Source organism: Vitis riparia, chromosome 2, assembly GCF_004353265.1.
Source record: "Vitis riparia cultivar Riparia Gloire de Montpellier isolate 1030 chromosome 2, EGFV_Vit.rip_1.0, whole genome shotgun sequence".
Classification (NCBI taxonomy): domain Eukaryota; kingdom Viridiplantae; phylum Streptophyta; class Magnoliopsida; order Vitales; family Vitaceae; genus Vitis; species Vitis riparia.
In genome coordinates this window covers 18775344-18789508 of record NC_048432.1, presented here as the reverse complement: position 1 = coordinate 18789508, position 14165 = coordinate 18775344, and the positions used below count along the sequence as shown (strand labels likewise).

The 14165-nt window shown below is 28.3% G+C and overlaps 1 protein-coding gene across 1 annotated transcript; it reads right to left on the bottom strand.

The window, feature by feature from the left end:
• Positions 1–5812: 5812 nt before the first annotated feature.
• On the bottom strand, positions 5813–9712 carry LOC117904358 (V-type proton ATPase subunit E). Its single transcript, XM_034816938.1, has 6 exons — positions 9483–9712; positions 9008–9108; positions 7730–7886; positions 6964–7160; positions 6325–6424; positions 5813–6111 (listed from the first exon to the last, which is right to left on the bottom strand). The coding sequence occupies exons 1-6, from the start codon at positions 9582–9584 to the stop codon at positions 6076–6078; spliced, it is 693 nt and encodes a 230-aa protein (XP_034672829.1). The 5' UTR covers positions 9585–9712; the 3' UTR covers positions 5813–6075.
• Between the last annotated feature and the right edge of the window lie 4453 nt (positions 9713–14165).

Sequence of the window (14165 nt, the reverse complement as noted above, 5' to 3'; positions counted from 1 at the left end):
TTAATTATTTTTAAAAAATAATTTTTATTTACAATAATTTATTTTTAACCCTTCTTTATACTTATATAAATATTTCTTAAAATAATTCAAAAAAAATAAATAAAAATAATTAAAATATATTATCATAAGTTGTCAAAACAAGTAAAATTTAATAATAATTTATTTTTTAGAATAAAAAATTGTTTAAAAAATAACTTCTAAAAAATTTTAAGTTTTGAATAAAATAGAAAAAAAGTTAAGGTTATTTTTAGTCCAGCAAAGTACTAAAGAAATAAAAAAAAAAATATTAAGCATAATGAATTTTTTATATTTAATTTTATTATAAAAATGTAAAAAAAAAATAAAAAAATATTTATTTTTAAATTATTTAATTTTTATATAATGAAATAAAATTTTAAAAATATATAAAAATAATTTATTAAATTTAAATTTATTTTTATTTCTTTTTTTCACTTTTGTAATAACCAAGCATGGTAAACGATGGTATACATTATTTGACTATCTTTTTCATCCATGTGTTCCATTAAATTTGGGACCTCAACTTTCCACCTTTATTGATAAAATGAGAGTGACTCATGGCTCCCTTATCTACACTCACTCAAAAAGTCATGATCTACCATAAATCTAAGGTATCAAACTTTCAATCCAAATATTTTAAATATGTTTGGTTATTGAAAGGTTTGAGGGAAAATTTAAAAATAAATTAAATTAAATTAAATTTGAAGTTAAGAAATTAGTTTTTTAGACTATTTTAAATTTATATCACTTATTTTAATTTTTTATATAAAAATAGATAATTGAAAAATAATCAAGTTTTTAATTAATTTTGATTATATTTTATTTTCTTTAAAAAAAATTTATGATAAAAAAATCAAATATAAGAAAAATCATTTTTCTTAACAACTTTTTTTCTAATATTTTCTAAGTATCAAACATGACATTAAAATGTACATAAAAGTATAAAATATGAGAACAAGGGAGAAGTATATAAAAATGGTTATAGTATAAAATAGTAGGATCAAGAGATAAAGTAATGAGGGTGAAATTGGTAGCATCTTTTTTCATATTGTATGGAGAAGGTATGGCTAAAGAAAATTACATCATCTACCATTTATATTCAATTGTTTTGAGATTAAGAATGAGATTAAAAAATTGATCTTTGGATGGGATATTATAATTCCATGAATATATTTGTTTCACTTATTTGAGTAAGATTTTTAAATCTTATTTTCAAGAATGTATTGATTGATTTTTCTCATGTTTGATTCCAATAAAGGGTTGAGGAAAGGAAAAAAAATCAATGTTTGAAAAAAAAATAGAAAAATAAATATGATTAAAATTATTTTTAAAACTTATATATTTTAAAATTATTTAATCTTTATAAGCTTGAATAGAAAATATCAATTTTTATTAAGGTGCTCTGATAATACACAATAATGCAAATTAATTAAAGAAGCAAATAATTTAAAAATAAATAAATTACAAATTCCACTATGTTCCTTTTAAGCAAAATAGAAAGATTAGAATTGGTTTTTAATTTGTTAAATTTCACCACATGGGTATGACTTGAGTTTTAAGTTTAATGAGGTTTTGCATAACTTGGGTTTTGGCATGATTTCAGCTTTAGGGTTGATTGAATTTTAATGTGACTTATGTCTTAACATGACTTAAGTCTTGGTGTAGTTTGAGTTTTAAACAACTTGATCTCAAATCAAAATAATCTTTTTCTGTTTTAAATATTTTGACAATTTGAAAAAACTTTGTAATAATGAAGATTCTATTAGAGATATGTAAAAAATTTGATCTCCTTGAAGAGTTTTCTCTTCAACTCGTAACTTTTAATTGTATCTTTTGAATCGTGTTAAGAACTTATAAATAGAAAGTTTCACATTTAAATAGTTTTTAAATTTTTAAGAAATAATATCTGTTAGGACAGTATATTTTAATTTTATTGTTCACAATTTTAGTGTTGATAGAGTTACTTTCTATTAGAGATTTGAGGTTACTTTTTAATTAACGGAATTAGAAGTAAAATGTTCTAATTAATTTGAAAAAAAATAAATCGAGAATTTTATAAAAAAAAAATTGTTCCAAACAATAAAAATAATTTGAAAATAAATTTTAAATTGAGGATTTAAAATTGAGAATTTTTCTAAATCTTAAAAAAAAAAAATGGAAAATGGATTTGAAAAAGAATTTAAATTAATAATTTTAAAAAGAATTTTTTTTTCCAAATCATTTTGAATTTAAAATATAAAATCTTTCCAAATCTTTTTAAAATTCTTAACTTTCTAAATTGTTTTAGCAAAATAGGGTAAATTGTATTTTTGGAAATTAAATATTTATTTCTTTTGAAAAATAATTCGAGTACCGGTCCTCTAAGTCTCAGGACCTTTATAAAATCATCCTTAATTTATCCTATCATTTCCAAACTTTCTCAAGAATTTTGGTTTGTTAGAAAAACCCACATCTCCTCAAAGGCTGAAGTGAATCTATTGGAAAATGGATAAAGTTGTCAGGTAAATCTATATATCTTGATATCATATAATAAATTATTTTTTATTTTTTTCTCTAACTGATTGACAACAGAAAATGCCCTATTTACTTTTATTCATTCACGTTAGGAAATTGTAACAAATAATTGTTGAGTGAAAAAGCTTTTCCTTTTCCTTTAATTTTTTTCTCCTAGATGATTAAAACGTGACTTCTATCGTGAGACAAAAGTCCCATCTATCTTTTTCTTTCATATGTTATATTAAATTGGAGACCTCAACTTTCCATATTCATAAATCAATTGAGAGTGACTCAAAGGTCGTGGCCAGAAATGCTCCATTCTCCAACCTTACACTCTCTTATCCTAGCCCTGTGCATTTTTGTTCTCATTTCAAAACCTTTGTCTCTAATCCATATGTACATAAACCTTTGAAAGAAGTAAATAAAATACGAAAAGGAACAAATAATAAGATCTAAATATGAAAAAAAAAAAAAAAAAAAAAGTGAATATAGTACAAATAATATGAAGAATATGGATACAAGATGTTCTCCTGTTATCCCATATTCATAGATCAATTGAGAGTGACTCTAGTCGTGATACCAGACTGGAAATGTTCCATTCTCCAACCTTACACTCTCTTATCCTAACCCTGTGCATTTTTGTTCTCATTTCAAAACCTTTGTCCCTAGTCTATATGTAGATAAACCTTTGAAAGAAGTAAATAAAATACGAAGAGGAACAAATAATAAGATCTAAATATGAAAAAAAAAAAAGTGAATATAGTACAAATAATATGAAGAACATGGATACAAGATGTTCTCATATTATCCCATATTCATAGATCAATTGAGAGTGACTCAGGTCATGATACTAGGCTAGAAATGCTCCATTCTCCAACCTTACACTCTCTTATCCTAACCTTGTGCATTTTGTTCTCATTTCAAAACCTTTGTCCCTAGTCTATATGTACATAAACCTTTGAAAAAAGTAAATAAAATACGAAGAGGAACAAATAATAAGATCTAAATATGAAGAAGAAAAAAAAGTGAATATAGTACAAATAATATGAGGAACATGGATACAAGATGTTCTCCTGTTATCTCATATTCATATATCAATTGAGAGTGACTCAGGTTGTGATACCAGGCTGGAAATGTTCCATTCTCCAACCTTACACTCTCTTATCCTAACTCTATGCATTTTTGTTCTCATTTCAAATCCTTTGTCCCTAGTCTCTATGTGCATAAAACTTAATGTTTTAATCTTCTTTTGTCTTTCGTTTTATTAAAAGCAACTTGAATAAAAAATTAACAAAATGTGTCAACATTCCATTTTCCGGGATTCTTCCTAATCTCGCACTAAAAACACTTTTTGATAACATGCCTAATGCACTCATCAAATCTTACTTAGACACGATTAAAGTTTAAAATAAATAAATAAAATACGAAGAGGAATAAATAATAAGATCTAAATATGGAAAAAAAAAAAGTGAATATAGTGCAAATAATATGAAAAACATGGATACAAGATGTTCTCCTGTTATCCATGAATTAAATCCAAGTAGTGCACATCTTCAATAAAATTATTCCCAAATGGCCCACATAATTAATTCTTTACGAAATGAGATGCCTCCTTTGCCGACCAAGATCTCGTGGTTTTGTCCATTTGGTTTACAAAACATGTTATGAAGGTGAATTGGTAGAAGGAAAAAATGTCAAAAATATTATTTTTTATGTTTTAAAATGTGGAAGTGTCTTAACATTTGTTGAACCCTATTTAATTATTATACAGATATTAATGGTCTTTTATATAGCAATTGTAACTCATATATAAAAAAAATGTATTTACAATACATCATTAAAAATCACTCCTAAAAATTTTTTAAATTGAAGATAATAAAAAATAAAATAAAAAGTAATACCTAAATTTTTTAAAAATTGACGATAAAAAAAATTAACATCTAAATTTATTATTATTATTATACTAACAACACCTAGTATTTCTTTCATTTTTTTTTCCTTTTGATGTGCATGTGATAAGCTGAAAACGAGTCCCGCAGAACACACTAGCAAGGGCTGGATTCGGCCCACCCAAGCCAAGGCGAACCGATGTTGGAAAATAATTGAACTCGTTAACTCCTACAAGTGATGACTGACAAGTTACCAAAAGAAATCTCGGTTCCATAGTGTTATTATTTGTGGCTAATCTGAAAGGTCAATATAAGAGGATAAACCATATCAGGAGTTTATAGAACCCAAACTTCACCCTAGCCAAGAGTCGGGGGGAATAATGGTGCATGGAGGTAGAATGCCTACGAATAGTGATCAAGCTTTCTTCCATCTTTTGACTTGAGGGCCAATTGCTGTCTAATCCATGGAAATCCTTGAGTGCATCAATGCCCCTCATTAAGCTTAAGTATGAATCACCCAAATGATGGTGATATCGAATGCCCTAAATGGTTTGAGCTACCCTCAATAGATATTAATTGATTTTCAAATAAAATGATCAAAGCTCGATATAAGAATTAGTTTCAAAGCCAAGGTCATAGTTCGAATCACAGGAGCATCATGTTTTGATTTGGGATGAATCACCCAATGAAAAAAAAAAACCCCTCTACTGAAAGGATTTTGAGGCTCTGGCCAAAAAACTAAGATGGCTGAGTCCAGGTCTGGGGCATGGGCTTCCAGCAGGATTGGAGTTTGGCTGGCATCTTCTGAGGATGGTGGGCTAAAGTAAGAAACAAATTCAGTGAAGAGAATAACCTAGTTAGTCCTTCAGATCACCAGTGCTTCTGGAGGGAAGTCACTAAGGGAGCATGGAAATGGATCTGGAGATCAAATAAAAATTGATAATATTTTTGTGAGGCACTATACTAAGATGAGAAATGACCGTAGGAATGATCCCAACAAAGGTAGAACACACCTTAGGGTATTATGTTTCAGACTCGGTAACTACAAAACCTAGGATCAACTACTCTGTAAAGTTAAGAGAAATGAGTAATGAATCATGAGCCATACTATAACTACAATTATCAACACAAAATTGATGTGAACAAAGTTAATGAACCATGAATACAGTGCATAAAAGATCAGAAGGTCCTCGCTGTAATAATCCAGGTCAGTCAGCCATGCAATCAAGAAACCGTAAACAAGCAATATCACTTCTGAGCACAAAATAACATTAGGATCCAAGGTAGTGAAGAAAGAAAAAGAAGAGACATGGTAAAAAAAAAAGGGCAAGTTGTGTGCAAGCTTCGGATTGATGTTGCAAAACAAGTCCAACATGCTATATATCATAACCATGACTGGTGGAGGAGTGTTGAGATACTTGGCTTTAGATGAATCATTTAATATTTTTATTTAATAAATAGAGCATTTTTCTATGCAGCAAATGACAGAGCCCAAAAGCAAATAACAGCTTTGGTAACTGAAACAAATAAAGCAGTTCAGATCTTACGGATGGCAAGAGAATAGGAAGTGCACAAACAAGCAACTGGACAATAGATGCTATAGTCTGTGACCACTCTTTAAACAAGAGACTACCAACAAAACAGAAGCTAAAAACCATAATGATCCAGCTCATCATGCAGCAACCTGACCAAAGAGCCACTTGCGAATCTGCAATAGGAAGAAAACATGGACATGGTTAAAGAAGAATGGCCATAGATAGATAAACTAAGGCTGTCATTCACAATTAAATTTGAGACACACATGCCTATATAAGATGAAAGCAGCAAATAACATAAAGATGAAATGTCCAATTGACTGATAATTGGGGTATATAAACCAAGTAACTGGGAAAAAAAAATATGAACTTTGAAGGGCGAATACCTCTGGAAGTTTTTTACGGAATACAACATCCAATCTTGCATCAAGGGTGTTCTCACATACAATTTTCCCATCTCGAGAAGCCAACACCACACCTCCAGAGCTGGACAGTGAAAAGCTAATATCAGAGGGCTTTTCCATCACTATTCTTTCAACAAAAGCTGTTTTACAAATGTTATTTATTTCCCACAAACAGCCCCATATAGAGTAAAAGATGCATGAGTAATATATTACTTTTTTAAAGCTGCTTGATCAACAGTCTCACAGAAAGAGCTCATTTGTACCTTACAAACCTTTCAGAATTCGTATACATACCAACTGTTTGTAAGCAAAACAGACCATATGCCCACAAAAAATGGGAGGATCAAAAGTTTATGCTCATGCAACTCTCTCTCTCTCTCTCTCTCTCTCTCTCTCTCTCTCTTTATGGTAATTGCTTTATTGCCAATAAAAAGAGAATACTTTAGTCTGCTCAGCCTGTTTTGACAGCCTTAGATCTAGATTCACAGAACAGTTTGCACGCATACGAAGAATAATGCTCATGGTTAAATTATGTTGGATTATTGAATGCAATAACTCATGGATACATAATGAATGCAAATAAAGCCAGCAGTTTTGGAAATTCTCTTTATATAAAATTACCAGAAGGGGCCATGGGCATGATGATGGCTAGGCGCAGGAGGAAGATAGACTTGATGGTCAACTATTATTTCAGGTGGATAAACATTTGCTTTTCCTGCATACTCATCCTTTGCGGAATCCAAGATAGATTCCACCAAATGCAAGTCATCTTTCCGACAACGCAATAAGACAGCAGGTTCCTTCAATCTGAGTAAACTCTGCAACACATATTGTTACACTCATAAGTACTATATCAAAGGACACATGACAATGACTAAATATTATTATATATCATGCCACAACTTGTCATGAATTAGAAAAGTTAATTCACATGTTTGGAAATCCTATAGGGATTGTATCAAGCCACTTGTGGTCCACAGCATTTGGGAGCAACAACCTATCCTCAAGAATGGAACAATTAGAGAAATTGAGCCATTCCCACTAATTATGTAACGTGAGTTCATGTTTTCAGGTAGAACTTCAAGATCCTGGGAAAAGAATAAATGAAGTTTCTCATAAACCACTTCAATTGTTTTTTTTCTTTTTTCTTTTTTAAAGATGCAAGGTCTCATTGCAGCTCCCCTTGAAAGAAATTTTCAAAAATGTATCTAGAGTCATAAACAACTGAGAGAACTACACCCAGGTGTACATGATCTATGCAGCAAAGGAAAGAAATTCCATCAATTTCAGAATGTTGAAGCACGTTAGTCATACCTACAACAATATGATCCTGATGTCAAAGTTATACAAAATAAAATTTTGGCAAATCAGCTGAGTCTATACTGACCTGAACCACAAGATCTCTCAGAAGCCTTTTATAGACATGGTGATCATGGCTCACATGCAGGAGCTCCTTCGATGCTGCCTCTTTCATGGAGCTAACTAAGTCATCTTGAGCTTGAAGAACTTTAATCCGAGAGGCATTGAGCTGCATGGAGTATTCACTGCAACAAAACAATATAAATTCATTTCATTTTTCAGTAGATCCTATATTACTAGTAATGACAAAAGGGTGAGGCATTGATTCATTTTTCTTCTGACAGTGCCCCTCTTGTAAAATTTATTATTTATTTCTTAATTAACAACTATCGCAGTAGTGGATACCCACACATTTGATCATGTTGACGGAGGTCATCCAAGTGATCAAGTCTCCCGAACTTTTCAATACTCTTCCTGCATTTTTTTTCTATATTTTCCATGTATCATTTTTCCATATAGCAGATAGACAACCCTTTCAAAGCAAAGCTCCTTTTTGAGTGCCAGAAAGACAATGCTGAAGTCCTTTTTTTTTTTTCAAAGTATAGAACAGTAACAAATTAACAAAATCCACTAAATCATCCAAGTTCTATGAGATGATACCAAAAAAATCTCCCAAATGACAGAAAATGATATTTTATAAAGCAAACTTCGGTTAATGTCAACCTAGACTGCAATAATTCCAACCAGAAAATTTTTCATACACCTATTTTCTATTAGAAATATTCACCAAAAGGCTTAGTACAATTTCACATCAATTTTAAAGCCTTATACATAGGATCCATTTCCTGAAATCACAATGAATAATTTTCAGCCCCAATCATCTAATCAACCAAATCCTTTAGTTCTGACTTTTGCCAGCCAAATGTCTAGGCCCTAATCTGATTTCTCATTTAACAAATCCTTTCCAGCTCCAATATGACTCAGCCCAAATTCCTTACTCTATGAAGTTACCAAATTCATGCATACTTAAACCAAAATAAATTGACATGTTAAAACATTGAAACTCTTAAAGCTGACTTTCTTAATTCAATACACAATTTTCGAGCAGCCAAAACAATCTGTCTTTCATTGCGGTACCTGAATATTGATCAGGGCAAATCCTCACAGCATCTTAACAACATGACCCGGGCATATCATAAACTTTAGATGAATCAATGTCCTACCATAACCTAGTCCATAGTTTAATCGATACTAAAATCTAGTCAATGATCAGAAATCCATAGCTTAGAGCTTAACAACAAACCAATTCTCACAATGTGATCACCAAAAATGCAAAAGAAATCAAGTACATAATTCAGTAATTTACATTTTCTTCCGAATATCAACTTGCTTCTCTTTTCGCTCATATTCCTGTCTGATCTTCTTCTTCTCCGCTTCAACAAGCTGCAACTTCTCAATGTTGAATTCCTACAAAAACCGCCACTAAACCATCAATACCATAACAAATCCACATCCATATACGTTATGTATCAATCTGATCCAAACTCTACAGCTTAATCGACTACAAATTTATGTATTTAATTTGATTTAAAATCTAAAGAATCGAAGAAAACGAGAAAAAAAAATAGTAAATTCACAAGAGACGGTAGCGAGTTTCCTTTCTAGCAACTTCCGACCAACCAAACCTGCCAGTAAAGAAAATTAGGAACTTCACAACAGCCTGTAGTTAGATTCCTTTGATTTTTTAATTTTTTTTCCTTCCTCTGATTTTCTTGCAATTTCCTAGCACCAAACGATCCGAAGAGAAAAAAGAGAGTACACATTTGAGTGAGTAGGCTTACTTCTTCAGCGGATACAGAGATTTCATTCGCCTTTTCCTCCGCTTCTTGGCGGATGAATCTCACCATCTGCTGGATCTGCTTGGAGACATCTGCGTCGTTCATTTTCGGATCTGACGGTGGAGATCGCGAACTGTGGAATCAGTAGATCTTCTAGAGTTTGAGAGCCTTCGTCGATCGCCGATGAAAGAGACGAAAGGCCGAGAATGGAGAAAGATCCGAGAAAGAGCAGCTTAAGAGATGATGGCCCTTCCCTGCCTTGTCTTTTTGTACATTATTATCTTTTATGGGTAATTTGCATTTTGCCCCTCTCAGGTTTTATCATTTTCAATTCCCCACCATATAGTTTTACATATGCAATTCCGCCACCAATTTTCGAGGGTTGGTGAGCAAAGGAAAAATTAAAAGATGTGAGAAAGTTTTATTAAGTTTTCGAAAATTATGAGAAAAAATATAAAAATAAAATAAAATTAAAAAATAAACAAAATGAAAAATAAAAAATAATTTTAAATTTATTAAATTAGTTTTACAAGCTTCTTCTAATTCATTTAACCTGATTTTCATTTTCTCTATAAAAATTAAATAATTTAAAAATATATAATTTTTTAATTAATTTTAATTATATTTGATTTTTTTTTAAGAATTACAAAATTAAGTTTATAATTATTTTTTATTATATTTCTTTTTTTTTTCCTCAAAATTTTTGAAATCCAAATCAATGCTTAAAATATTATTTTATCCGTTTTTACCTTTAACTTAATATTGGCATTGTCTAATAAAAATTGACATTTTAACTTCTTCTTTTTTCGTTTTTAAAATACTATTTAATATCTGAAAAAATGGCAATAAAGGACTAAGAATGCATGGCATATGGTCTTCTCTAAACATATTATAAAATGTTACAAAAATTATTTTTTAAAATAAGTTTTATCCTTCGACCCATCAGGGCCATCCAATTAGTTAGGACGAATATTGAAAAGTATCGTCCCAATAAATGACACATGGTCCGAATTTTGTCACTCCATGCGGGTGAAGGTTCTTCGATATCATAAATAATCAAATATTCCTCCCTTGCTTTCCCCTATACATTTATTTAATTTATATCACCACTCATTTGTAGAGGCATTCCCGCCTAAAAATTTTGGGTTTGACTTTAGAATAATAGAGGTAAATAGGGGTTAAAATACCATTTTTCCTGGACTAAGGGGTATAAAGTGAAATTAATATATCTTTTAAATGATTAAAAAAATAAAATAAAAATAGGCCAACAAAAAATAGTTTTCTTGCCGTATTATAAGAGTTTCATGATATAATGTAAAAAATTTCTAAATATTTTGTATATTTTAAATCATTTTTCAGAATATTTATTTAGAAAACACCTGCAAATACGTCAATCTGTTTTTAAAACAACTTATTTTTTAAACAATTGTTTTTCAAAAAATTAAAATAAATAAATTTTCAAATATAATTTTAAAATTAGACAACTATTTTTTAATGAAAAAATTCTCAAATATATTTTAAAAATTAAAAAATAATTTTATATTCTGTAAAACAAAAAGTTCTTTTTGGAAGTAGTTTACATGACTACAAATGCCCAACTATGATGAACTTAAACCCTCGATGTACAGTAAACTTTGAATCCTTGAATAACAATACAAAAATAAATTGCTTAAATACCAATAAATAAAACCAAAATAAAAATAATAAATAAATAAGAATATAACGTGTGAAAAGCGACTGATTAGATTAAAGAAATCACCTAAAAGGATGGTGAAGTGAATGTTTCAAACTACGAAAAAAGATACAAATTCTTTAATAATAGTTTGACATGTCATTTTCATTTACTTTTCTAAGGGTTTCAAATTGAATATCAATTTAATCTCACGATACAGATAGAAGCTAAGATGGATATGAGGGTCCACAAAAAGATTTGCATGTGAGAAATTGATACAATTTGAGGAAAAGTTTTGAATGAGAGTAAAAAAAAAAAAAAAAAATAGTTGTTCTCGTATTAATAAAATTCCAAAGTATTTCAATTTATAGGTTTATAACTCGAACACCCTAAAAGTTACAAATGAGGTCTCAATTTATTGAGCAATTAATTTAATTAGTTCATTACTCGTTGGTCATTTAATACTTTGAAGGTCATTAGGACTCTTAACCAGGTAATCGATTTGATTGGTCCTTGACTAGTCGAAGTCATGCCTCGATTAGTTATACCTGACTATTTAAAGAGATAAATAAAATGTTAAAACCCTCTTGACTAATTGCATTCTGAAGTGCTTGAAAATCTCAATTTGAAGTTTGAAATCTTTTAAAGCGAGTTTATAGAGAATTTAGCTCAAGATTTTAATTGAACACAAAAATTCATCAATTTTTTTGATAAAAAATATTTGTTTTAAGTTTAAGGAAATATGAAAATAAACCTTATAGCGCATAAAAAACAATTTAGATTTAAGTATACCAACAAACACCATCTTACAATTTATTATAGGTCATTTCAAGTCTTTACAACCTTCGAGTTTTCATGGTATTAGTTTTTTATATAGTTGTTTGACCTTTTTTAAAATTCTCACAAATAAACCCAAAAATACTTAACTTGATTTAAACCATTAGTACTCATCAAAACTAGATTAAAGGAAATTTTACTTACAAAACAATATATTATATAAAGAAAAATATGATCTAAATAATGTGAAATATATCTTCATATTCTTGATATTTTTTAATTAAATTAAATCATATTTGACCATATGATTTAAAAACAAATTTTTATTTAAAAAAAAACAATTTTTAAAAATTCATAACAATATTGTTATTATTTGAAAATAATTTTTTAAATAAAATGAAATTGAAAACAATTTTTAAAGTATAAGTTGTTTTCACTAATTTTTAAAAGCAAAATAAAACATAAGTATGTTTAATCATGTTTTCTCAAATTTGCTTTTAAAAACTATTTTGTGTAGGTTATTTATTGTCAGCCATGAAATCAATTACTTTAACTCGAAATTTATTTTTTAATTATTTGGTGTAACTTTTTCTATCAATAGTTGGTAGTACAGAGGGAGAGTTTAATGATGGGATAAAAAAACTTCCTTAAATTATTTAATTTTTAGCAAAAAGAAATATATATATTTCAAAATAAATTTATAATGTATAAAAAATAAATAAAAATAGTGGACATATTCAAACCATTGCAATGACCATAGATCTATTTCAAGAATTATTAATTCATACTAAATTTGAAAAACGGAAATGAGTTTGAATCAAAGGTGGATTGGAAGATACCATTTAGGGTGTCATTAAAAAAATATATGTTAGATCAGATGTAATTTATTGTATAGGTTAAAGGTAGATTTATTCAATTTTTTTTTTTTGACTTCTATAATAAATTCATTTTGAAATCATAAACTCTTATAAGAAAAATAATTCATTCAATTTTGAAGTAATTTTTTAAAATGACATGTTCCATGTATATTTTAATGTACAATTTTTTAAAAGATAACTTCAATATAATTTTCTTTTTCTTTTTCTTTTTTTATAGAAATCAAATTTTTATTTTTTTATATTTATAAAAGTTGTTCTTTCAAAAATCAATTTCAGTATAAATTGTTTTTTTAAAATAAAATGATAAATTTAATTTATTTACTATTTTTTATAGAAAAATTGAAAAGTAATGACATTTACTAAGAAAAACTGTTTTTTTTTTCTTTTAAGATATATTTAATATAAATTTAATTTTTTATTGTATGACTAACATGGAAATTATGGGAGACCATGCAACCTTGGCCCATTTTTAAGATTTTTTTTTTAAATTGTCCTAGATGTTAAAAAAAACCCCTAGTTTGTTTATACTTTGTTTTATATATTTTTATATTTTTTTAATGGTTGAGATTTCATTATATAACTTTAACGGTCTAAATTTATAGCTTGAGGCATCGATATGATACTTTTGTATTTACATATAAATATTGTTTTTTTTTTTAACAAAATCGGGATTATGACTTTGATGAAGTGATTTTAATTTCAACTTCATCCCTAACTTCGATTTGAAATATAAAAAAAAACAAAAATATGTCAAGAACACAAATTCAAAAAAGCTTGAGTAGGGTGCGTAAAAATGATCGGAATAAACCCCAACTCGACAACTATAACTGATGAAAATTTATATATAATTTGATAATTATGGTTTTAAAATTTTAAAATTAAATCAAATAGATTCCATTCATAATTCCCATTCCAAAATTTTAAAGAAAAGCGAAGGAAACAAGACATGTTATAGTGTTTCAAAAGTTGGTATTTATTACCTATGGTGGATTCTCACATGGAGGATAGGACCTCAAATAAGAAAAGTCCTCAAATAAAATTAAATTAAGTAAAGTTTTAACTTTTGCGTTAGAGTGTTTGAAATAATTGCTTTTTTATTCATACCAAACATATCAATTTAGACAGATTTAATCAATTATTTATGAATCATAAAAAATAAAAAAAAATCAGTTTTAATTTTTACATTCAGACCGATCAAATGGGTTTCATCGTAATTTTATATATAAAAGAAATAATTAATTAAAACCGGCATTCGCTTAAATATATATTTTTAAATAATTTCCAATTATTAATAATATTCAATAATTAAATTAATTTCCGAAAAAGGACATACCACCTCAACATTAGCCCCCATTTCGT

What these genes read in the sequence shown, in the direction of transcription:
- LOC117904358 (XM_034816938.1), bottom strand. Translation starts at nt 9,584, where the DNA reads ATGAACGACGCAGATGTCTCCAAGCAGATCCAGCAGATGGTGAGATTC. An exon ending in TCTCTGTATCCGCTGAAGAA is followed by an intron (nt 9,109 to 9,482) that starts GTAAGCCTACTC and finishes CGGTTTTTGTAG; the next exon opens with GAATTCAACATTGAGAAGTT. An exon ending in GTTGATATTCGGAAGAAAAT is followed by an intron (nt 7,887 to 9,007) that starts GTAAATTACTGA and finishes GTTTTGTTGCAG; the next exon opens with TGAATACTCCATGCAGCTCA.